At 35.1% G+C, this 27,012-nt stretch overlaps 1 protein-coding gene across 5 annotated transcripts in view; it reads left to right on the plus strand.

Annotated features, from left to right (window-relative positions):
- LOC139981250 (uncharacterized) overlaps positions 1 to 26,252 on the plus strand; it is a 164,710-nt gene extending 138,458 nt beyond the window's left edge. For 2 of the 5 annotated variants that reach the window (XM_071993482.1, XM_071993481.1), the window contains exons 2-23: positions 1,627 to 1,791; positions 2,234 to 2,311; positions 4,512 to 5,337; positions 7,857 to 8,127; positions 8,854 to 9,392; positions 10,442 to 10,579; positions 10,993 to 11,077; positions 12,184 to 12,507; positions 13,201 to 13,683; positions 14,528 to 14,754; positions 15,215 to 15,426; positions 15,577 to 15,595; positions 16,123 to 16,275; positions 16,996 to 17,056; positions 17,772 to 18,088; positions 18,442 to 18,619; positions 19,134 to 19,457; positions 21,532 to 21,761; positions 22,467 to 22,610; positions 23,320 to 23,472; positions 23,929 to 23,989; positions 24,566 to 26,252. In XM_071993482.1, coding sequence (XP_071849583.1) covers positions 2,292 to 2,311; positions 4,512 to 5,337; positions 7,857 to 8,127; positions 8,854 to 9,392; positions 10,442 to 10,579; positions 10,993 to 11,077; positions 12,184 to 12,507; positions 13,201 to 13,683; positions 14,528 to 14,754; positions 15,215 to 15,426; positions 15,577 to 15,595; positions 16,123 to 16,275; positions 16,996 to 17,056; positions 17,772 to 18,088; positions 18,442 to 18,619; positions 19,134 to 19,457; positions 21,532 to 21,761; positions 22,467 to 22,610; positions 23,320 to 23,472; positions 23,929 to 23,989; positions 24,566 to 24,867 — 5,067 coding nt within the window. In that variant the 5' untranslated portion in view covers positions 1,627 to 1,791; positions 2,234 to 2,291 and the 3' untranslated portion in view covers positions 24,868 to 26,252. Of the gene's footprint in view, positions 1 to 1,626; positions 1,792 to 2,211; positions 2,312 to 4,511; positions 5,338 to 7,856; positions 8,128 to 8,853; positions 9,393 to 10,441; positions 10,580 to 10,992; positions 11,078 to 12,183; positions 12,508 to 13,200; positions 13,684 to 14,527; positions 14,755 to 15,214; positions 15,427 to 15,576; positions 15,596 to 16,122; positions 16,276 to 16,995; positions 17,057 to 17,771; positions 18,089 to 18,441; positions 18,620 to 19,133; positions 19,458 to 21,531; positions 21,762 to 22,466; positions 22,611 to 23,319; positions 23,473 to 23,928; positions 23,990 to 24,565 lie in introns of all 5 variants that reach the window. The other 3 variants (XM_071993483.1, XM_071993484.1, XM_071993485.1) reach the window with 3 other exon arrangements.
- Positions 26,253 to 27,012: the final 760 nt, after the last annotated feature.

Here is a 27,012-nt window from a genome sequence, read left to right on the forward strand (position 1 = left end):
ACAACCATCTGTACCACACTGAATGTGAAATTTCATAGAAAAAGAGTGGTTAATCTGAACATGAAATAGGAATGCATTTATGGAATCTGCCTGAAAGGAGGAACAACTTGGACAAGAAAACATGGCAAGTAACTGAAATATGCTTAAAATAAATTCTATAAAATTGAACCTTTTCTCAAGTCACAAATGATGTGTATGTAATCTCTGAGCAATTGCAACTGAAACTGGCCCTGCTGATACGGAGCCTTATATCTTGAGAAAGGAAGAAATTTGGTCCAGAGGTACATTAGACTGGTATCAATTAATGATGTAAGTTTTATGTTGGTGGGTAACTCTTTCTGAGGACAACTTTCATTGAAAATTTCTGAATTAGTAAGCATGATACTCGAGCCAAACTCGCAAAGCAACTTTATTCGTTCCCATAATTATAGCCAGATACAGAAATGAAAGGCGCTCAAACATGTCAATTGGATGGAACTGTGTAATTCCCCTCACACACAGTTAACTAAATGGAGAATTTTCATTCACTTACTTTGTGAAAGTGAAAAGATCGTCAAATCAACTTTCTTCGAAGAACGATCTCACGAAAATTCGCTGAACTGGTGCAGTCATTATTCAAGAACAAGTAGCAGTAGGCTATATGTGTATTTAATGTTTCTCTTCCAAACTGGTATTCTTTGAACAGGGCTTACCATGCCCGAAATTGTTTTCCGTGATTTAATATGAATGGAAGTTAAGACTGACTCATAGAAGGACGAAACTCATGGATGAAGCTCAGCATATTACGCCTGCATGTGTACTGACACACGATGAACCGATTTTTGAACATATTTTTTATCCACTTTTTATTTACAACTGTCTGAATCTACCAACCTTACACCCTCCCCAACTTATCCCAAAGGCTTAATATACACTGATGTGAACAGTTAATTGCCTTATTTTTCAGGATTCTATTTTTCATATCATAAGGGAAAATTTATGAGAATTTGCCAATATTCTGGTTTAGGGTAAGAATATAGGACTGTTTACCACACTAGTCTGTCGCAACTATATGAAATACGCTACAATGTTATTCGCCTTTTACAGACTTTTATTGGACAGGTTAGAGAGACAAGCAATAATGGCCAACTTACTAAATAGACGTTAGATTGAGAGGGAGGGAGGGGGATATCGCACGTTATGTAAATATATGGATGATCTGTAGACTTTACAGGCAGATCACCTATATTGATTTTACGCCAACACCCACCCATTTGTCTCCTCTCCTTCTTTTTTCCGTGAATGAAACTCGATGAATTACGTCATGATATTCAAGATAATATCCAATTACGTTGAGTAAAACAAACAGGAAAATTTCACTACACTGCTTTAAATGCATAACTTTACTTCACGCGATGTGGTTTACATAAGAGGCCAAGAGTTAGTGGGCGTATTTTCTTATTTTGTTTCTTTGCTGAACACCAGCTCAGATCGAGCCTGTCCTCCTCTCTTACTATAGCAGTTACCAATCCATTACCTCTTTTTTGCTCCAGGCTTCATCGTTTAGTATATAATATTCATTTGAGCATTTGTTTCATCCTCTAATATAAGTCATAGCATTTCGTTGTTTTTTAAATTATCTCAAAGGGCCCTCTGTTTGAAATTCGTGTCATCACTGTACGTTGACCTGCCAGCGACTCAGCATACAAAGACACGTATCGATTTACATCAGGAACAAGATTATATCCAAGACCTTTCGAAGAATATTAGCTGTACCTCACATGCACCTGTCTTACACAGACATCTGTCATTGTAAGTCTAATTAAACGGTTATGATTTTTTTTTTAATTTTATTAAAAGCACTCCTGTGTCAGAAAGTATAGCTAAATAGTGTAATTTGCCTGTAAGGGATATTTTAGATAAAAATATTAAAAAATGAACTTTTAACCATCGCATAGGAATTTCGTCGTCTTTTCGCAATCTAGCGTGAAATAAATACAAATGTGACGTTAAGTTCCTAATTAATCGTATAAAAAGACCTGAGAATCGAGGATCAATTATAGAATAAGTCCAGGTAATCTTTCCCGACCACCAAAATTATGATCATTTCACACGGTTGCTCATTGAACATCAAAACATCTAAGAAAGTCTTCTTCCCCTTACGATGATTTCTGTATTTATTGCAATATTCCTCGATAACAATTTACTTATAAAGTCTTATGTTTTCTTTAGATTTTCCTAATTTTATCCGCAGACCAGGACTCCCGCTGCCTTACGATAGTTCTAGCCGAACTAAATAAACACACATCGAAATGGCCACCAAAAAAACCTCGTAAGATTTATTACGCTTTTCTATGATTATAAAAGATCCAAATGTGTTTTTACTATAGTCATTCATACATGGCAGTATAAGAAATTAAAGTATTGATTATGTGTTTACTTTACATGCACCTATATACAAGCAATGTTGTATACTAAGAATGTTTCATAAACTGGGCTGCTCTTTCCCAGATAACTCCTGAAATTGGGAAAACGGTTCAGCGTCGAAGGAGAGGGGTGGTAGAAACACCTAGTAGAATATCTCAAATCGCTGATAAAATGGATCCTCTATGCATTCTGTGCCACAAATTCCATTATTTTTGATTATTTTAAACGATATAGGACCTTTCGATTGATAGTTTAATTTATTTATCAGCAAAATTACATTTCTTGAATACACTTCACCTAACTGTCTCAACCCAAAAAAAAAAAAATGATAAAGAACGATACTTGTCAATACTGGGCACTTCTAATCTTGAAACGATGCGCTTCCTAACGTTTTTGTTACAAAACAGGAGGAACGTGTCCCGTCTGATTTCTCGCATCAGGTCAATCGCGCCAGGACATAACACAAATGGTTTATGTCAAGGTTTAGTCTAGTAGACACAAAGGATGACTTGAGGTATACAAATTTAAGTTGATATGTGGTAGACCATTAGAATACCTATTAGCTATTAGCCTATGTTGGATGACCACAACACTTTTTCATTTTAGAGAAATGACCCTTTATACAAGTGAGGTTCATCCTTTTGAAGTGACTGATCCGTGTTTAGTCTTATACAAATAACGGTGGGTCAGTTTCTCAGATACAACACAAAAGTCATCGTGAAGACTGTTATAGCCTCAAATGCCATGTTAAGATGCATTGCAAATATTTCACGTGCACATGTTGTTAAATACCATCCAAGGGAGCATTTTTGCTTTAATTGAGATAACAGAACATGTTTTGGTGGAGTTATTGGAATTTTAAAACAATGGATTAACATTAAGATTAAGGATTACACCAGTGAGTTGTTATGTTCCATAACAACTCCCTGATTACACTGAGGAGCCGACGTCAGTAATCTATGGACCCTTAAGTGAGCATTCCATAGTTTCAGCATATTTTGAAGTAAAATATCTTGGAAAAAATATGTAGCTATAGAGACATTATTACCAGCAGTCAAATCGGTCCTTTGTTTTTCTTGGACTATAATATATGGAAGAACTCAAGACTAAAATTCTGTCTGAGGTTTCCCCTTGAAAACTTCAGACCAAGTTGCTTTTATGAATAGCGCTATCATTTATCATTAGCTGAACCATTTGACTATCTCTCCTCTTTTGGCGCTAAATGCATATGAATTAGAATGTACTTGCAAACATGTACATATGGTCAACACACAGGATCGGACAAATAGTATTAGTACTTAATAATAATAATCATAATCATAATAATACGACTTATAATGCGCACACACCACTCATAGAATGTTCATGGCGCAATTGACAATTAGAAATGATACAAATAATACAAAACAATGACAGAAGAAAAACTTAATGGACTTATCATATGCTAACGATAAATACTGCATATGAATAAACCTTGCTCAAGCAAATTAAATATATTCTATGCAATTTCTTCAATTTGACAAACTAGTGCCAATTAACAAGGGCTATAGTCAGTCGGTGATGTTAATTATATGTGAGACAAATTTGTGAAAGGAATATTTTCATATTCGTATACACAGTAATAAATTTGAAATGTCTTTCTACATTCTGAATTTTATTTCGACTTTAATAAGATACTTTAATGAGTTTTTATTTTATTCGGTCGATTTTCCAATTTCTAGCACTTGTTATACTCCGCTTAACATTCTTCACGTTAATGCGCGATGGGGTTCTTAATGGGAAACTATTGTAGGTCATGGACCTATATGGCCATTATCCTAATTATTAGGCCTTTGAACGTCTCATTTCTTATATCTTAGAGATTATAATTTACCAATTGCCTGTGTGGTTCATGACTTTGTAATTGCATGCATAAATCAATACTGCGGCATTTTTTTTAACAATTCAGTACCGTTTGTAAGATCGACCTAGGCTGTACCTACTTCGCAGTCTGAGAGCTGTTCATCAACATTCCTTCCATCAAAAATCACTCTAGATTCTTCGTTACCACGGAGACAAGCTTCCAACCCTGACCTAACTTTTCACTTTTTGCCTTCCACACACAGAGTGCATACAGTGATTGCAACGATACCAAGATTCACAGTACAAGATGGTTACAATGTGTCGTTCATGGACGTACTCGATACTGGCCGATTGGCTATCGCTGGATATAGCAATAAGAAAAAGAACACATTTATCGATCTGTTTATGTTTCACTTTCATCCTGATTCTCAGGATAATCCGTTATTATTGACGTCAGAGCCCTATTTTTCTGGGGAAATTACCGAGTTTGGTTCATCATGGCGGTCTGTTTGTTTACTGGATGATCGTCTGTTTGTATCGTGTTGTATGAATACGATAGCATTGTACGATAGCAGTAATCATGGCGATCTGGTCAAAAAAGGGCAGTTTAACGGTGAAGCCTCGTGTATGACAACCAGAGATGGTTTAGTGTATGTCGGTTTAATATCCAGTAAGGTGATTGTCTTAGATTCAAGAGAATTGATAATACAGAAGACAATCATCTTAACAGGGTCAGTAAGAGACTGGCCCTATGATATAACAGTTAGTAATGATAAACTGTTTATCAGTACAGGCCGGAATGGGAGAGCTTTAATGTATAATAGTGAGGGAGAAATAAAACAGGAATATAAAAACACACAGTACATATATGCATGTAGTATAACAGTCAGTGAAGAAAAAGGATTAATATTTATATTATGGAGTGATGGTGAGGGTAGTCAAGTTGTTGTTCACTCTTCCATCTCTGGGGGTCATATCTTGGCTTCTTTTAAAGTTCCTGATAATTCCAGGAGAATCAGGATCAATAATAACGTAAACAGATTGTTTTTGGTCACCCAGACAACTGGAGAAGTATATGAATATCACACAGTAAGTACTAATAGTAATACAGGATATATAGGCCCATGGTATAAAATTAGGAATAATATCCACTTTTATTAACGCAATCCTTTGATTGAAGCTCAACAAGTTGGGTATCATTCTATGCAAACAAGTGACAAGAACACACTCTTACATGTTTTGAGATCTACTTTTTAAAATTTAAAGAAAAATAAGTACATCTTTTCCTTGGGATTTGCTGATTTGGGTAAGATGGTCATGGAAGTGTCTCCTACATTCAATGTAAAAGTAAAATTGGTTTTCCCAGCCTTAATTGCTTTCAATATAAACAAAATTGTTCCTAGTGAATGCGGAATTTTATTTAAAACACAACTGTAACCTGTTTTTTATGAGGGAGATCAAAATGGTGGAGAAGTAAGTGAAAATTTAATTTAAAAAAATGGATGCTCGTTGCACTTTGCAGTATTAGAGCAACACAACATTTTGAAAAAAATTATTCTTTTTTTCTGTACTTACAAGCTGCTAATTTTTAAAACTTTGGTATTAGTGAATGCAAAATATTCACAATAATGCAAGAAGGGCTATTTTGGGGGGCAATAATATCTATATAATGACAATCTAGGTCAAATATGTTAGGAAAAGTGATGTAAAATGATTGTTGCATGACATACAGCTCAAACAAAAAAGTGTAGTTCCTTTATCATTTTTTGTGGCTGTCAAAGTCTGCTGAAATAAACAAATGTAACAAAAATCAATACGAACTATCGTTAAGAACACAACAGGTTCAATTTTCCTTCAAATGATGTAAAATTAAAGAAAAATTAAGGGTAATATTTTAATCTTAATTTAGGCCTTAGTGATTAGTTTGTCACTAGTGCACATGTATAGCAATTCTGCAGTGATGATAGCTTGATTTGATGTCAGTATTTAAGTTTTGATAACATGTTATGACACAGGCCAGCGTCTTTTATGTGATATAGGGTGGTTTATTTAGGTGCAAATTAGTCAAAAATGTAGAAAAGAAGGGGAAAATGTGACCTTAACCTTGTCTTGTTTTCACATTGTCAACATAGTTAAGACTGTAAAAATTCACAAAGCCTTTGAAATCATTGCCATTACTTCTCAGGAGAGAAAGTTGAAGCTAATTACAGGCTATATTTAGGGGTTGCATCGAGTCAGTTGACAGTATTTTTGTCAGTTCTCTTCAAGTGGTTCATTTCACTGGTGGCCTTTGATATCCGTTATGAAGAATGCATAGTGTAATATAGTCAGTAGTCCTTAAAAGTAACATTAAACAGATTTTGGATTAATTACTGACATTGCAAAGTGGGTACAATTTAGCTTCACTACACAATAATAAAACTGTACTGCAGTGTATTCCTGACAATTTTGTGAAAGTAACGATTATAGACATCACTTTGTGAAAGTTACGATACACAATATCCTGCTTAATTGTCAAAATATACAGTTCATTAACTAACTGTAGGGAATCTCTCCACTCATTACCTGTCACCTAGCACACAGTGTAATGAATGGATTTAATGTGATCATTTTCTTCCCATGCATGAGAAAGCATTACAACCAGTGTCAGAACAATGGTCTGTCTTCCTGTAAAATGCCTTTTTATACATGTCATCATGCCACACATATAAACTAGTAAACTATGTCTAACGGGCTTAAGTAACCCAGTAAAATAGCATTCTAATAAGTTAACTGCGCATAGCTTTAATAATTAGCTCATAGTGCAGTAGCTGCACATACAATTTAGTGTATGCAGCAATCTTTAAAAGTCTTGAAAGTGCAAATGGCTTAATTATTCAGGCATTGTGCTGCAGCACATGTAATTTAGCTGTGCAAAAGCAGTTAACCATACTTTCTGATCCTATAGTGCTTCTAGTTAGTTGTAGGATTAAATAAATGAATCTTCCGTAAGTAAAATACTGTGTACATACAACACTGCATCAATGTTTGACATGGTTTTTATTAATTCATATATTTATGTAGAACAATACTGTTAAGAATTAAGGAAAATGCGATAAGTAAAAACGGGAGTAGGGGTTATTTGTGTGTTTTAATGTTACTGACTACCTACATTTCCCCTAATAGAAGACACTTTAAGTAGTTCTACGTCCATAATCACATTCCCACACATTGCGGGTCACAATTTACTGTTAATTGGCTAAATTTGGAAAATAATGTTTAGCCCATGAACTATCATTTTAAGATGGTGGTGTCCATGAATGAATCTACAACAATCTGACTGATGCAGCTTCATGTATAGAAGCTTGCAATTGTACAAACTCCATCCATCTAATTGTCACCTTTTAATACTTTAACTTATTCTGAAATAAATAAATAATATTGTAGTTTAAGGAACTCGGGTAAATCACAGTCATAGATCCACACTTTCATCATATTTAAATATATATCGCTTCCTTTGAATGCGTTGGTGTCTGGAAGCCTCAAATTTCTACATCTATTTTGTTTTATAGTCTGCTACCACCAGTATTTTAATTTGATAATTTTTGTTTTTTGTGTTTTTGTTATAGAGTGACATCTTTACATTTGATAACCTCCTGATGTGCTCAGAGTCAATGATTGACAAAAATTACTGTAAGGAGCTACTTAACTACTTTAAAGTTCCAGCTAGAGAATCAAAGGACATTATGAACAGTGATACACCCTTTACAACTCTTATCCACCATCTCAAAGAGGCAGGGAATGTTCCTGTTGATGACATCAGCCATTTAATGACAGCATGCTCTGACAAAGGACTGAGTAAATTGGTGGCAGTATTGACTGTCTGCCAACACGCTCAAGGTTTGTTTATATCAGAGAGCTTAACAAGATAAATATGTTATGAATCGCAAAACATTCACACGGATTGCCCACACAAAGAATAGATGCGATTTGAGGAAATAAACCATTGTATTAACTAATTTAACCTAAGGTTGATAGAATAAGGACCCTCCATCAATGCCCTTTGATAGAAATAATGTGCTAAATGATATGGCAATAAATTCCATAACCGCAACGACCTGTAATGTCCTCAATCCCAGAAAGGAATCCAATTTGGATGTTAGAAGTGTACTGATTCCACACTAAATATTTCATTAAATGTCAAGGTCTTGCATTACTGTCAAATCTCTGCATAAGTCTGTAACTTATGGAATGTACTCAAAAGTGTCATTTGGAATATATGTTCAGACTAGATTGGTAAAAGTTTGGAATTTCTTTTCCTTTTGAAATTGTTTAATTTAGTATCCTTGATATATAAGAGGATCATCAAAGGGTATCGACTTTGTTCAATTGCTAGAAGCAGGGCCAAAATAAACACCAAGGAGGGTGATAGATTTGCATGGTTAATATGCTACAGTTGGACCAAAATGTGAGCTCACATTTTAGTGCAAGTTTGTCACAATATTTTCCTGGACGTTTTACCACCTAAATTATTAACATACATTGAACTGTGTTTATTTACATAACTAAATCTCTTGGATGGAAGACAATCTTTAACCTTGTCTGTATCTTATATGGTTGTTTCAGCTACCCAAAAAGTACTCAAGCATCAACTAAAGGCCTTAGAAGACAAAAAGCAAGATCTCTCTCACAAACTGACTGAATCAGAAGATGAAAAACAACAGCTTACTGTAAGACTTAAGACTACAGAGGAAGAAAGACAGCAATTGAAAGATACATTGAAGGCAATAGAGGAAGAAACACAAAAGCTGACTGGAAGACTAAAGACAACAGAGGAAGAAAAACAACAATTCAAAGATACATTGAAGGTAACAGAGGAAGAAAGACAACAGCTGACTGGAAGACTAAAGACAACAGAGGAGGAAAGAGAGCAATTCAAAGGTGCATTGAAGGCAACAGAGGAGGAGAGGCAACAGCTGACTGGAAGACTAAAGACAACAGAGGAGGAAAGACAGCAATTGAAAGATACATTGAAGGCAACAGAGGAAAAAAGACAAAAGCTGACTGGACAACTAAAGATAACAGCGGCGGAAATACATTACTTCAGAGATGAACCGAAGACGTTGAAGGATGAAAAGGACAAATTACTTCAGCAGCAGAAAGAGGTTAGACTTCACATAGCATGTTAATATCGATTACTGATGACCAAGTTACCTAACTTGGGTCATGAGAAATGTAGTCACTCTGAACAAGACTAACTTTCTGCTTGATGTAGTAGTGTAAAGTGAATTTGTAATTTACCATCTAAGACAACATATGTCTTCAGAAATTAGGGAATGTTTATGATGCCAAACAATTTTATACAAGCACGATTTTAGTTCATATAATTTGCATGAACATATTAAAAGAGGACAAAGGTCATTTTAGGTTAAACGAGGTCAATCAAAACATGTAAAGGTAAGACAATCACGAAGTGAAAATGTGCCAAAGATCCTTCTAGGCGTGAAACTTTAACATAACGAGCACAAGATCCCTAGTGTATTTAAAGTTTAAGTCTTACACCTAGCCTACATGCCATTCTTTTCTTCCCTCAGGTAAACGTAATTTCTTTTATCTCAGGAACAAATCTTTGAAAGATAATTTGCAATGCATGGTGGAATGCTTTGTTGATGTGGAAATTCTCTTTGAATCTGAAGTTACACCGCATTGTTCTAATTTTTTAGTTACAAGAAGTAGTTTAAGTTATCAAGCTAAGGTAAACAGAGTATTTCTGCATGTGCAATGGCACAATATGTACTATATTAAAACGTAATATGGGACTTATTGACCATCGAAACATAAAATTAATCAAACTATTTGATATAATTGAACGTCTGTCCTTCAATGCGATAGGCCTACATTCCTTCCTCTAGAACAGTAGTTCCACTATTCCTGGCAATTCCTTTCGAAGGCAATTAGGTCACAGATCTCAGCACTAATTTATTGTCAACATGTGATTCCTTGAGCCAGGTAGTAATTTTGCAATATTCATATCCCCAAGTAAAGATCAAAAGCTTACGGGTTCAGCCTGCTTGAAAATAAATGTAAAGGAGTATCAATTTGGAGAATATGTTCCCTTCAGACATGGGCTACTCAAATGCTAGTATAAATTTTATTATGTGGCAAGGAACCACTGGTAGGCGCTGTCTAATCCACTGTGTTGTCTACATGGCAGGAGCTGGAAGAGGCTAAATCAAGTCTGAGAGCTACAAAAGATAAACTTGTGAAGTCACAACTGGAATATGCCAAAGAATCCATGGCCTTACAAGAGGTGTTGAAGCAGACTAGGGAAGCCTTGAATCAGCAAGAATTTGTAAGTATGATTAAATATAGTTTACCTGTAGCCAGCATACCACCAGTAACAAATGAAGTGTGTTTACAAAGTTAGCGAAATATGGTGACTAGATCATACATTAATGTGTTTAATTTATTATAAAATATTCCACTGTTGAAGGTATTACAATGTGACAACATATCTTGAGCTTTACAGACATAGTTCAATGAGTTAATAGAAAATGTTGTAAATTAATGTATGACGGTACATTTTACTACAAATAGCGTGAAGTGAGTAATGAGTACATTAACCTATGCTAAAATCAGTTGCTTTTATCAGCTAATGACTCAATTGGTGTAACTTGACAGGGTGACAGAAAGGAAAACTAAGGTTCTTATTTAAATGTGTCAGTACACCAAAAAATATATCTTTCCTATGTTGTTTATTTTCAGGCTTCATCCGCTTCTGTTAAGGAGGAAGAAACTCTACTTGAAGAACGTAAAACTCTAGATGTCTCACAGCAGTCAACTTTGGCAGGTAGGATCACAATAGAAATGTAATTGCTGCTGGTGGTTGTAAAATTCCAGGCAGCATAATGTTTCCTTATATCAGTATGTTCGTCCTTCAATGGTCATACCTGCAGATCTTCAAAGCTATCACCGGAGGTGTATAAAAAGGATATATATATATATATATATATATATATATATATATATATATATATATATATATATATATATATATATATATATATATTTATATATATACATATGAAAACGTAATGAGAAGGAAAATCCAGAACGGTGAAAAAACTTCCAGTCTCCACCGGGATTCAAACCATGACCTCCCGCTTTGTACGCGGACACCCTTGCCAACTGGGCCATGGACGCTGATTGTATGTCCAGAGGTTCGAAACCGGTAAGGAAGGTCGTAATTTCACTGTAGGCGTTTGACACCTGTTTGAGAACAATACTAGTTCTGTTTTGGTGACATATTTTGCCTTACTCTAGAGACTTAAACATGATGCAAACCAACTCGAAAATCATTTGTGATTCCTAAAGCCGAATCTCGAAAGAGATACTTTGAACAGACTTTATGTTAATAGAATGGAGGTAAACGACAAAGGCAAATGAACATATATAAATGAAAACGTAATGAGAAGGAAAATCCAGAACAGTGAAAAACTTCCAGCCTCTATATATTTATATTTGTATTTGTATATGTATATGTACACGTACACGTACATTTACATTTACAAGTTGCTAGGGTCGATAACCAAATCACATAAAACATATCAACACCTCATTTGTCTTTTACGAGTAGAATTATGATTTCGAAATCATTTGGTGTGAAATAACATCTAAAAGCTGTTGCTTTTTTTAACGTAAATGTTGCTATGGTAACGCTGTCGCTTGTTGTGTAGATGAGCAGTTACATCAACAGTACATTAAAAAGGAATCTTCTCTCGCTATTTATTTTGAAGAAATGTATTTTGTTCTTATGCATTAATGTGTTACAAAGCTATCATGATAAATAGGAAATGTGATCTCATCCATTTTCAAATAATCAGGTTTATCAATTTGCCTTCTTGTGCTGAGTTTGATCTTTAACTATATTTATTCTTACTTTTATTTAAATTTCAGCTGATTACGGCAGATTAATGGTCAATGTTGCTGAAGATCTTACTCTAGACAGCACTTTGAAATTAGCAACTTTGTTTCGTTTACCACCGGCAGAAATTGATATGATTCGCCGCGTTTCTCTGATAGAAACACCAGGAATCACTCTGATTAACTTCATGAAGACACGAAACATCATCAACATGTGTGATGTCACTAACCTACAAAAGGGTTTGGTTCATATTCAGCTAAACCGAACAAATGAAAATCTATTAGCTCCATATCAGTCTAAAGTTGACCTCTTTCAGTTTGAAGAAAATCAAGCACCAGAACTGCTTGACTGGCCTGGTAAGAATGAATAAAATAATGTACTCAGACTACATTAAACGAAAATAGTTCAGTACAGTAAAAACTCTAGAAATGATTGTGAGTCAGGGGGTAATATTCAGTTTTGACACAATTTTTTATATAAACTATTAGTTATCACCGTGTATGTATGGTGAAAGTAGTTACAAGTGGATCTTTTGACCAATTATTTATTGCCATTTGGTTCATTTCGTTATAGTAAAAGATTGAAAATAGAAATAATACTAATAATAGTGTCTCTGGGATTAGCCAATATTTCAAGGATCCATTTAATCCATCTAGTCACTCTCAGAGAACATTGCTAGAGTCGTTTGATACTCCTGTTGTCTGCTGCCACTCGTCAAATCCTCTATCAACATAAAGCTTGTGTTACATATCTATAACATTTTGTATTATGATTCCTTCAATAATACCTCTTTCATCAATCAATTGCAAGGCCTTTTGCATTGATGAAGAACTTTAAATTATTAGCATGGATAATTTAATTTATCCAGTATCACATCTGAAAATGCTATGTTATATGGGCAAATTACTATGCAATTGGAAAGATGCATAGCAGTTTCAATAAACAGGAACCATAGCATATATAGGGGACTTAAAGGAAACTGTAATCAATATATGGAAGATTTGGCTTAATGTAATAGTGCTTGTGTTTCCATTGTTCTATATATTTAGTAGAAAACACCACATTTTTCAGTGATGATAAATCAACTCCATCACAAGGTTCTGATGGAAGAGAGGAACATCATGACCATAGTAAGGATAGTTTGATGGAGAGAACAGAGAAAGAAGAACTATCAAAGCAAAGCAAAGATTTACAAATACCTAAAGTGAGGCACCATCATTCATACATTGAACACAGGATTAAGTGTAAAGGTGGAACTATTAGCATCATGGGGGTAGATCTGACTATTCCTGAAGACGCTTTATCTTCTGATCGTGTAATTGCTGTTAAAGTGATCTATGATCCTGACATGCACCTCCCTGGAAATGCTACTAGGGGCAGAATGACACCCCTGATAAAGCTAGAGCCAGAAGGACTTGTACTCAACAAGCCAGCCCAGCTGACTATTCCTCACTCGGCTATTATCCCTGAGCCAGATCGACATGGTGTTATTATCTTCAATGGTTTGAAAGATAAAGAACCTTTACAAGAAGGTAATGACAGTGACCAAGAATCACTTTTAAATACATATTGATGAATGTACCAGGAGAAGTACGATGAGCTATATGCCGGGAATCATTACTGTTAAATATATCTTACTTAATAATCAGCTCTTGATATTTACTGTATTTAAAGTCTCAGTATGTGTTTGCCAAATTTAAAACTTCGACCTTTCCAGCTTACTGCACTGAAAGCTTAGTAAAAAAATGACGCCATTCTATGCAATTTCCATATCAATATTCATTATTTTTATTGAGTTATCTGTCGTTAAAAATTTTAAGTTGAATAAAATTCGCCAGATTTCTTAAGGAGTCCAAAGATTCTGCAAGCTTCAATCAAAATTTGCAAGCCCCGTCCAACGGATCATGCGGCAATCAAATATGTCTATTTTGTTTACGACCGTTAGGCCTATGACTACTTTCAATTTCGTGGCTAGCTTGTTAGGTCCCTTCTCTGGAATAGCATCTTTCTTTCGGTCTTAACGATGTAGCTGGCAAAATGGTGTCATTTCCTTCCATTGCAATACTCCGTGGAAATGGGTAAACAAAGTCGACAATACATAGATCTATAGAGGTTATATCTGTGTAATGAACATGCTGATTTGGGAGGTCGCAGTGATTTTACGGTACATCCTTCGCGCAATAAGGGGCAACAGAAAATAAATTTCTTCCTTTCGATTGCGACAGCTTTTCTCCATTAAACCCACCTGTCAGAGTGCACTTATAGTGAAAACGTTGAATCAACTTCGGAAGTTGTTTTCCAAAATTCATCAGCAAACACTCATTGAGACTTAAAGATAACCAACTAATATATTTTGTATTATATTACTTACTATAGGTGAAATAACTTGGACCGAAGAGAAATCTATTGATTGGAAGCTACACCCGGAGAAGATCAGTCTTGGTATAAACACCCTGAGCTACGTCTTTGTTAATTTAGTCAGCCAAGAAACAAAACAGAAGCATATATTCCGTATTGTTCCATTTATTGATGGGATACTTCATTGCAAAGATGATATCTTAATAACTGTTTGTTTCTGTAAGGACAGTGATGAAGAGTACAAGGTGAGGATAATCTCCTGTTATCATGGTGATATCTGTAGTAGCTTAGACGTCAGTTCTGTTTCTTTTTGTGATTTGTAAGTCAGAAATTGACAATGTTACTCTCTTTCATGTTCTATACATTGACGTTGATTGTGTTTCACTGGCAAATTATGAAGTGATTTGTTAAGGGCACATTTCTTCAGTCAAAATTTTATTTTCATAAAAACTATGTATTTCCCCAAAAACAATTACATGACCCAAGTTTTCATGGTTCACATAATTTGCATAACAAGTATTTAGAGGATTTGATAAGAACATGTAACGTTAGTAATGTGAGCAAATTAAATAAACAAAGATGATGTTACTTGCTATAGCAGTATTCATCCTCTTTGCAGAGTAAAGGCACAACAAATTGTATAATTAAATATCTGCTTGGTTGTTCTTTTTTTGGTATTTACTTTGTCATGTGCATATGTTTTAGTTGCTGTTAGAGGACCACCAGACCAAATTGAGTCTAGGAAACTATACAACATTTCAAGTTACCCGGACACTGAATGGCGGCAGAGATTTTGCTTCTTACATTGATCTGATGATGTCTTCACCTGGTGAAAGTTACCATCTGATGAAGGAAGAATCAACAAAGGTTGCTATTTGCCAATGCTATTTAAAGTTTATCTTCAACATTATAAGACCTGTAGTTAAGGATTGGTTTCCTGAAGTGGACCACAATGTTTTAGTGGTTAGAATGTCTGCCTTTCACCTACTAGGTTTCTGGTTAAAAAGCCCCTCAGGGACCAGAATCTATGCAAAACGGCTGCTGTGAAATATTGTTGAGCAGAATCTTGTGTGGGTTGTACTTCCGGTATGTGAATTATTAAATAAAGTTTGGTCATGTATTCTTTTACTTGGTTTCACAAAAAGCGTCACTCACCATGGCTACACTTTGGTGATGATGATTGAATGGGGTTGTCTTTAATTGGATAACGTCCCTTCGTGTTTGAGGAAATGTTCAGATGCTGTGGCAGTCTCGGTCATCATATTGGGATGCTGAATTAAGTGGCTGTCCTATGAGTAGGAATAATGAAGAACACTACCGGCCAGCCTAGTAATTTTCTCAACACTCATTGAAAATAACATGAATATTCATAGCTTGAATATATTCCCAAAGGGTTCCTACTTCATGGAACAAACTAATCAGAAATGTTGTTATGGAATTACAATTTTCACCAGCTGCCTATGAAATGTTAGGGTTTGTACATAGCCACATGCCTTGGTTTCTTAACAGCATTTCCTTAATTCTTACATATTATATTTTGCACTGTTACTTTGAATACTTATCAAGCATTCTCATCCTCATTACATTGAGCTTCAATTTCGTTTATCCATTAGCATGTAGACATTGATCACCTCTGTGCTGCCAGTAGAGTCTCTCATCAGTTCAGACTCAACACGAACAAGGATGGAGACACTGACATGATTGATGTGACGTTAAAAGTATCACAACATGAAAAGAACCAGACAGCCCTTATCCTCCAATCAAAGGTGAGTTATATCTGCTGATTGTCTTCCATCTGTTCGTGTTCTCAAATGTCTCTTCATAATATTAAGTGGCATCTTCTATCTTCTGATCTTTTCTTTGTTCTTTGCTTATTCTTGTCCTGTCGGTTGGACGTCTTGCAGCTGTTTGCAAGCGGATATAAAAACTAACTCTTTTGTGTCAATGAATAAAGTCAGTGCTGTGACTTAATTATAGTTTATTCCATGGTACCTTCTCTCATGGATCCTTATCTTTCTTAATATTATGTACTATGCATAATTGCAATTAAATAAATATTTTGTTAAACTGCTATTGTATTGTCACTCAAGTGATTTTAGTGTATCTACTTTTTATCCTGTTTTCTAAGTTTGCCGACTCTTTCATGTTGCTTTGTAAATAATGAGTAACTCAAAATGCAATGAACTTTCGAAGAAGGGTACATATCACCTGTGTGTTATTACATGCACAGGTCAACAGTTATGGGAGACTGTTTTGTAAGTATGAGGTACCACTTAAAGAATAATGCATAAATAATAGCTATGTTGTTATCACCAGTCCTTAACTGTTGGATTCCACACATTTCTGATGTGCTGTTCCAAGCATGTTTCAGCCCTATTTTTTACATTATGTTCCTACTTTAAACCTAATCATTCACAGGGTGTGCACTCTTGTGTTGAGCATTTACAGTTCCCATGACTCATGTATATTTTTGTTTAATTCTTCAGGTGAAAAACATTCTCTTATCTCCTGAAAGCCAGGAAATTCTTTTTAGAGTACTGCACCCAGGTGAGCATTCAAGTGGAAGTTGAAGTGGAACAGATGCGTGAACTTTTGAAAGTCCACCCTGGCCTGTATCTTAATGTAGTTGGAACAAAAAAATTAATAATAATTATCCTAGACATAAACCAGGCAAGTGTGTTTTGGTGGAGATGAAGAAGTAAGCACACATAGAGAACATGGTGAATGTCTACTTAGACCTGAATAGGTAGTTGCATTTGGTTTTAGCAGTAAACACAAATGAGTGTTACTTATATCAACTTAGTATTGGGAATCAATTAATCACATAAAAACTTCTGATTGAAAAAAATTAAATCTAGATGTTGAACCCAAAAAGTCCCACTTGAAAACTTTCATTTTAATTAGTATGCTCACTACCTAATTTATACCTCAAAGCAACTATGAAATTGAAGCTGTATACAAAACTAGAATTTATCGAAAAGACAAAGGCTTATAGCTGAAAAGTTGCACATAAGTCGTGGACAGTATACTTAACCAATTTAATGAGTGCTCGCACCAGAGGTTGACCTCCATACCAACCTTCCAAATGCAGGTTTCCATGCTTCTTGTGGGCCAGTTGTGTACTTGTGCATGTTAGGTGGGAACATTGCTCATTGTTCAAACTGGCAGTTAATTAGCATAGGCACTCTAATGTTTATATGTGATATGTAGTCCTAGCTCTACTTTTTCGAATGTAAAGTGGATGTTATGTCCTCACTTTCAGATTTAACCAAATATGAACAGTTGATAGGAGACATTGCAAAGAATCTAGAGAAACAACATTGTGAAAAGCTAGGCGTGTATTTTGAGCTCACGCCAGTAGAAAATGAATCAATTCAGACAGCAGCAGAATCTGGAAGGATGCTGATGAAAATATTGGACGAAAGAGAGCTCATCATGCCAGACAGAATGATCAGAATGTATGATGGATTGAAAGCTATTCACTTTAATAAGGTGGCAAGACTGGTGGTGGAGTACATTGATACGTCACAGGAGAAAAATAAAAAGGAAAGCGATGGAGAAAAAGATAAAAAGAAAATGGTTCGTGCTTTATAAACACTGTTAAGACTTTGACACTTTAAGCTTGTAGCTATTAAAACAAAAGTCACTTTGCATAAAAATCAAGATCTTAGAATATTAGAAGGTCTAATACAGAGTGTAATTTCTGATATGAAAAGTATTATTTTTGTTGTCATGCAAGTATGTCTGAAAAGTCATCGTTTTCTAGTTAAAACAGTTTCTTTCTTACTCAAAGTTACGTATTTAGAGATCAAGTCTAGAATATTTACTGAAGCTAAATCAAATGCAGTAATTAGTTTTCTATCGTCAGTATGATAAGTATGATACAAAATATAATTTTATGAAATATTTGTACTATCTCATCATTATTTCAGGTAAAAATTCCAGAGAAACAGGAAATCATTTCAAAAAGGGAACCAAAATTGTCAGTAAATTTCAAAATGTTGATACAAGAGGGATACATGAGACTGGATGTCCAAAGAGCCTTGAAATTGTCTCATGGAAAACTGGACTTGGGAAGACGGCTGTTGCTGCTTGCTAAGGAAGAGCATGGTAAATTACACTATAGTTTAAGCAACATGTGTGTTCCTTCTCTATTCTTTAGTTATATAATTATTCTCAATCTTATAGGACATTCTAGGATCATTACAGTTATTTCATGCGACCATTATGTTTCAGTATTTAAGAAAGATGAATTATTTTCCTTTATTTCAGTATGAATATAATGTTTACCTCAAGAATAGCTTCAGACATGTCAATGCTAAAAAGGATATGATATACCTTGCATACTTATGTTTGTTTCTGTTCTTTGAACATGTCATTAATTGTTTCATTCTTGTAATTCAATGACACTAAAATTTCTTGCAGATATAGTATTTGTTTTAGTATTTGATAGTATTTGATTATCTATTTTTTCCTTGAATAACAAATAAAAATGAAAACATCAGTTTTTTGTTACAGAGTTTATGTTCATATTGTGGATCGAAACTGTTCGCATTACCACATGTTTTATAAAAGTGACAAAATACTTTCCTTTCACGGGAAAAATATCCCTTTCCTCCTCCAGAGAGACTTCCCTTGTTCCCAGGGTCCAACCTTTATAAAGAACAATACTTTGATCAGCGTGGAGGTGAGATGTTTATCGCAGGTGTTAATCTCCTTGTACCAGCTGGTGCACTACACTCTGGAAGGATTGTTAGTCTGAGGGTTTCTGCTGACCCTGCCATTAAAGGACCTATCTCAAACAAGAGTCTAAGGTTGACACCCTTTGTGAAATTTGGTCCAGAAAGCCTAACCTTACACAAGCCTATCTCCTTGATTATTCCACACTGTGGTTTTGTTACAACTAACCAGATGGGTATTGATGTGTACTCTGGTGTATTACAAACAGGTCTGTTTCTTTTGTCTTGTGTTTTTCTATTCCAGTCAGCATGATATACAGGCATTAAATTTGTATTATCAACAGAAGAATGTATGTGACCTTGTGTGTACCACCTCTTGACTTGTAAAAATGATAGGCCAAAAAGTGCATAATTCTGTTATTTAACACTGGGTGTGTGGTTCCATATTAAATGAATCTGTAGCCGGCCAAAAACGCAGTGACCAGGCGTAAATATATTTATAAGTTTGAGAAGATTACAAGTGGCACCTTCAAATGAGGGCAGGGCCGGTTAACTCTGAGATCGTGGGGACAACTTAAAAAGGCGGAATGGTCACACAAAAACAAACAAATAAAGGTAAAGTGGTGTGTTTAAGATGCACATGGACGTTGTATTAATATCAATGGGGTTACTTAAACTTAATGTGAAATTATATAAATGGGTGTTACATATTTTGGAACTCTTACTTCTTATAACGACTCCACTGAGCTTAATGGAAAAAATAATTATCAGTCCCAACGAAATAATAACAAAATCGCCGCGCGGGTCGACCGAGTACAATTTGAAAACGAAATTGTCTCCTTGGGGAACTTCTAGGTTGGTTCACTTAGTTGGGGACGTCTCTGGATGGGTGGTTGTATGTATAGCTCGCGATTCGGGGGAATAAGCTCTTGGGGCGTTTCAGCTTGGGGCGTCTCTAAGAGGGACATGTTCATCACTCGGGTTGGGTCATCGCAGGGGTTCACTTCCGGATCCAAACAAGGACGTATAATTAAAATGGGGATTTATAATTCCATCACAACAGAAAATTAGCACAACAAATAATAGGGTTGCCAGATATTAGCACAGGATGAAATATGGTTCTGCCTCCATTGGTACAGCTTCGGATGATAAACTTTTATTAAATATGAAATTTCCTTGTAAAACAGTTCCAGGTGTTTACTAAAATAGAATATCCATTTGTAGAACAAGCTCCAGGTATTCACTAAACTTCTATAAAAATAAAAAAAACATTCCATGAGTAAATAGCTTCAAGTGTCCAATGAACTTCTAATTAATTTAATACTGGTCCTCTACTCTATTACTGGTGAAGTTAGTCTAAGAAAATAATTATGATCTCGTTCCCAACCATTTCAAACTTAATCCTTCCCCTCTTTCCCCCTAAATATTACAAACTCGGCGTCAGTGTCTTTTCTTATTTTTCCTACTACCATGATACCCTATTCAATCCATCCCATAATAATAAGAACACACCCCATAATGATAAGAATACATCCCATAATAATAAGAATACATCCCATAATAATAATAGTACAAGGCAACTCACACATGACCACCTTTAACCAATAAAACACATAGGTTGGTTCATTGAATATTTATGATTTAGCCTTTGTCTCAACTTTCCCCCTTACTCTAGACCAGCTTTCCCTCCACTTCCTGGTGTCTGAGGTCCAGTGACCAACCAGCTGTCAATTAACACTTAATAAATAATTTACCAGAGACATTACTTAACTTATTGTGTCCTTGGGTACATTTAAAATAATCATCTATCACAAAAACATTCCTATCTAACCAAAACAAAGTTATAAAATTGTCTATTTCACCAACAGTTCTGAAAAGGGATAGACTCATGGAGCCATTCATTTATTCCTAGAAAATAGGACCACACAAAACAATTACTTTGCTCAAGAAAAAGACATGTCGCATAGAAATCAATATCTCAAGAAGGGGGTAATGTCCAGACAAATCATCTCCATTTCAAGGAATAACTCTCTTTCAGTTGTACCTTGCGAGTAAATATTCAAATGTTGCATATTTTCGGGAGAAATAAACAACATTTCCAAAGAAAAATAACACCTTCAAGCTGTGTTAAACTTTTTTAGTTTATCTAGTGTCCTTGCATCCATACATAGAGATAGATGCATGATATTGTGTTATTTTGATAATCTATGTGTGGAGTGTTCTATTTTCTACCACCAGACTGTAACTTCAAAATTATCTATGGTATAGTTTAGGATTGGTGTTCTACCTGTCACCATGTTATAAAAATCTTAATAGCAAAATGGTGTTTACATTTTTCTTCAGACAAATCTGTCAAGTGGAGATTAGATAGGAAACACCTCAGCTGCTCTATGAATAGTCAACACCTTGCAGTTAAAGCTGAGAAATCCTGTCTCATTGGTCTTCATATCCCTTTCATACCTAAGATGAGGAAGCGTGTTTGTCTTTTACCGATTGTTAACAGAGTTTCTGAATCAGGGGATCAATTGACAATCCATCTTTGGTTTCACAATGATGACAATCTGGAACATAAAGTAAGCAGCAGATTTCATCAGCTCAAGTGGTATTGCTAATTGCCTCATGGATTCCAGTTATCTGCCTTTTTGCATGACACATGGTTCATTCACTGATCTGTACAAGGTTGATACATTGTTAACCATAGCTACAGTATTTAGTGATGGAAATGATAAAGTTCTAGCTTCATGCCCTAGAGGCACAAACCACTCTGACAGTCAAATTGTGATGATATAGTTGGTAGAAGGGTGATGTGAGATAAGCTGGGTTAAAGCTGTCTGTGGTCATTAATGGTTGAAAATTATAATTTTGCAGTGGTCAAAAAGACACTGATCAGATGTCCTAGAACAAAACTGAATGTTGAATAAGTTATTGTTGGTGGTCATTGACAACTGACACTAAGTTTTGTAATTACAGACACATTTGTAAACACACCTTGACCACGTGTCCAAGATAAGAGAGCGAACATATATATTTCAGAACATAGGCTGTCAGACTAATAATATTCTTTGATAATTCATCCTATCAGACACCCAATGTATTAGATATCGATAACATCTCCCTTATTTATCAAACAATGGCCAACCCAGAGAGGGCCATAATAGGGAGCTGATATTGCCTCCTGGTCATACATAGGACAACTAAGCAGTGTGGCATTGATGCTAATATTAAATTTACATAAGTAATAATATTATATTCAATTGTTTCATTTTTTATATTAATAGAGTCTTATCAATGAAGAAATCTACCAGCAAAAGGGAACCATAATTCATGATCCTGTCTTTGTTGTCCTCAAATCTATGACTTCATCTTTACATGTTTACACTAACTCCAGTACATCACAGTGTAACCCACATCCAAGAAAAGTGGTTAGTAATATTTGTTAAATATTCTTATTTATTTGTTGGTAGCATGTAAAGAAAGCCGGTAGTTCTTGTTCCATATGCATTTGTTGAGTGGTATGTATTTGGTGTTAGCATATGTTGTTATACAAATAACATCTGCAGTTGTCTATACAGTTGATTTCATTCTTGACTAGTCCTTTATTCCATCATCATTGAATGTCCTTGTATTGATTATATAAGTATGTTGTAATGTGTGTAACTGTTATGGTCTCTTTTTTGTTTTTTAAGGGTTTTTGAGGGTAATACGAATAATCATTCTTTTAAAAGCATATAAGTGCTAAAAAGAAGATGAAGTGAATATTTTATAGCCTTGCCTGAAGGCCGAAGCCTTGTCAAATGACTTTACAACACCCATAAATCTCAGTATGCATAGTTCCATTAGATGGCCGTAGAGTACTTCAGTTTACTATATATGTGTCCACTATGGGACATGGGTGCTGTCAAAGTAAAGCACACAGCTATATTTACAAATTAAATTACCTTGCATTTGCCAATGTATACACCTAGATGAAGACAGGCAATTGAGGTAAATTCCTTTGCCCAAATCCATATCATAACAATCCAGTCGACTAAAACTGGGACCTGCATTACCCTAACAACTTGACCATCATGTTCGAGGCTCCCAAAAGTGTTATCAATTAATAATTATATCTCTTGATTTTTTGCTTTAAAGGATGTTGCTATGGAAACCCTATGGTTACAGAACAGACACAAGGTAGAATTCCATATTCAGAATAAAGGGATCAAAGATACTGTCAATCTGGAAATAGAAGCAAGATATGAGATGTCTGCAAAGAATCTTTTCCAGTTTAGCATTCAGTTGCAGGTAACTTGATTTTGGTTTGAATTAACAAAAATAAATTTTGAATAAAAAGAGTTTACACGTTTCATTTTAGATTTATCATAGCTACTGAGACTCCTTTTATATTTACCGTTTATTATTGTTTGTTTACCATTCTCTAAATTACATTCTCTTAATAAGTCATGTTTTATTTCTATTGAAATATTTTTTTTGTCTAAATTGATGAACTGATATCCATAATACAGGTTTAAAATATAATGTTACTATTTTACAACAATGAAAAGCCTTATGACAAGCCGTCTTCATATCACAAATGTAATACATACAAAGTACCCTAAACAATAAGTACTAAGTAACGTATCTTAACATTATCATTTAAGCCATGTTTTGATACATACTATAAAGTGATAGAGGTGAGATATGCACAAACAAATTTTCTAGGAGAATCATCAAGCTTCCCTCATGTTTTCCTCTTCACAGATTGACCAATTACGACACATTGACCAAATCACATCTCCATTCCACCTTGTCCTACCTGAATGTGAGTAATTACGGTATTAACAATTAAAAAGCATGTTAACTAATTGTAGGCCGTATGTATAGTGTTGATGTTTGCTTTACAATCCTTTCATATATGTAATATACCTTTCAAACAGCAACATGTTATATACTGCGTACAATTCCTTACATATGAGACTTGTACACCTAATCCTACTTTGCATAGAGGAGTCAAGGATGCAGTTGCCATGTCAATATGTCTATAACTATCAGCTATTTGCAATAATTGATATTAAGGAAACATCAGTTTTTGCACCAAAGCGACACTCTTAAAGACTGTCTATATAAACTATTGAAGTCTAACTGCAGGGAAAATAAAACTTAATGGAATTCAACCACCTGTTTCAAAGTAAACTTTCTGGAGTTAAATCATATTTTATGTTAGTTTCATTGAAATCTCTGAGCTTTTACGGTTTATTTTGCCGTGTTTGTAAGAAACACATCACTGTTGTCTCACATTTCTGGATATTGTTTGCATAAAACAGGTTCAGTTTAATTCACTTCATGTTGAGTAATGAATTTAAAATATTTACAATTTCCTCTTCTTTCAACCTTACAGCCATCATCAAATCTTTTGATCAGCTAAAGCAGAATTTATCAGGACATCTTGATGTAGAACAATCTACCATGCTGGCAAATATTTTCCAACTTCCTGAGGACGGAATTACTGATATCAAGAAGCACAAAACACCAGGAACTCTTTTGTTAGAGAAGCTGACCAAAAATTCACTAATGTCTCCCACAAACATCACAAAATTGGAAAATGCCTTAACAGAACAAGGAAATGAAGAATGTGCGAAACTTGTCAGAGATTTTAGATGGAAGAATCCTGTAGTTCAAGCAACAATGTGCCCAGAATAATGACTGAAACCATATTGTGGGGTATTGTAAGCAAACAATGAATATTGTGAGATCATATCACCAGTGGTGATGTACGCAGGATTTTTCTCACTTGAGAGGAAGGAAGGAGACTTTTTGTACACACCGTTAATTACAGTCATAACTTTTAACCATAAGATTGATTACACCTGAAGGAGTTACCTATATACAATATTCTTCTCCTTTAAGGAAAAACTGTTAAACAACTATGCTGCATTTAGAGAAAGGCTGGATCTCGAGTGAGATACAATAAATAAGGTAAGTGATTGGAAGTAAAACAGCCAATGTTTGGTTTTTGCAGAGCTTTCGAGCAAAACTAGCTCTTCATCAGTGCATGATCACCGAAAGTGACAAGGAGTAGCAAGAATTGAAACTATTTTATAAAGAGTGCCGGCATGGTTGTGAAGTCAAAGCGACTGACTGGTTTCTGCTGGATTTAGCAGAAGTTTTGGAAAATAGGATCATTTAATCCGTGTCGGATTATTTTAATCCGATTCCGTTGTAATTGCAAAGGAATTGTTTTGGTTTATCTGGGACGGCAAATCGTTCCTGATGTTTAAACTGAATGGTGCCGTGGTCTTTAGGTTTAGTTCCCAGAAATATTCTTTTCCTTTCCTAGGTTTATCTGTTCAAGAATCGTTCCCAGGATCATTTAGATTTGATCCTGGTATAAATTCAGTTTAATACCAGTATATATATTATACTGGGTTTGTCCACTCGGCTTGTCATATAATAATAATAAGAGTAATATTAACATTTATATAGCGCTTTACATAAGGAATATCTCAAAGCGCTTTACAAAGAATGCAGAGAAAAACCACTACTAATTTAAAGTACTTAGCAAAGAGGATGGTTTCGAGATGAGACTTGAAAGTTTGAAAACTATCAAGTGCACTAAGAAAATCCAGCAAATGGGATAATAGGACATGATTGTTCAACTCCACAGGCTTAAAAATCTATATAAATTGGATGAAAATATCCTCTGTCAGAAGTAACCAAGCAAAAAGGAGGTGGAAAAAAGAGGTGTAAGAGAGAGGTGTACGAGAGAGGTGGTGAGAAAATTGCTTTACAACATGTTTAAGTGAATACTTTTGTCAAAAAGAAACAAATACATGAACCTCTGCTGGGTACCTGAGAATGGGATGGGTTGGTGGTGACTACTTTGGCACAGATTGGGAGATAGATGTGTGTACATTATCTATGTGCTACTAAGTTGTCCCTTATAAGAGGGTGAATGTATGCAACTATAATATCCATGTATTTCTCTTATAATGAAAGTTGTATATGATCTAGCACATATGGCATACTTAACAGATCCTGCATTTGTGGAAATTAAAAATACACAGTGGCCTCCTACTGACTGTCTTACAGATAACTTGTCTCCATTTTGTTGTTGTTTGTTTGTTTTTTGCTCCCCGCTTTCTTTCTTTTCTTACCTTTGATAATGAATGAGAACTATGAAGTAAACCAGACAGCAAAACTGCAGTATGGTTACGATGATGCTACATGAATAATCTTAAAAGAATGTGACACACTAGGCTGTAGGATATAGCAAGGATGAACAACATTACTTCAGTCTAAGTTCTACAGCAAAATTCATTGAGAAATGACAAATAATATTCACATTGGCAGCTGATGACCGAGATTTTCTTGTATTAAGCATTAATCTCTACCAAAGAAAACAGGCTTCTTCCATTTACTCAAATAAGTTAATCTCCAACTGCCAACAGCCTCTCCTATTCTTATGAGGCGAAACACACATGTTATCTGATAGGCTAGTTGGTGGGAGATAGGGTAGTTTATCAAAGAAGGTTTCCACAATTTGACCCCAAATGACCTATACCAAAGACAATGGGGATCTTGAACTCAACATGTCACAACGACATAGTTAATGTGAGATTTTTCCAAGCTTCCCAGCTTCTTGAGACATCGTGTTTACAAGCAAGGCGTGACACACACTCATCCACCTGTAGGTTACTTTTATCATCGAAACCAGTATGAAGGAACTAGAGGGACCTGGATCTCCCTTTCCCTCTGTACGATACCTTACCTGGCCACTAACAACTGATCGTTGGCGCGGCCTCATATATGGCAATCCGTTTCACTTTTTATTCGATATTTGTTGAT

Source organism: Apostichopus japonicus, chromosome 15 (genome assembly GCF_037975245.1).
Source record: "Apostichopus japonicus isolate 1M-3 chromosome 15, ASM3797524v1, whole genome shotgun sequence".
Classification (NCBI taxonomy): domain Eukaryota; kingdom Metazoa; phylum Echinodermata; class Holothuroidea; order Aspidochirotida; family Stichopodidae; genus Apostichopus; species Apostichopus japonicus.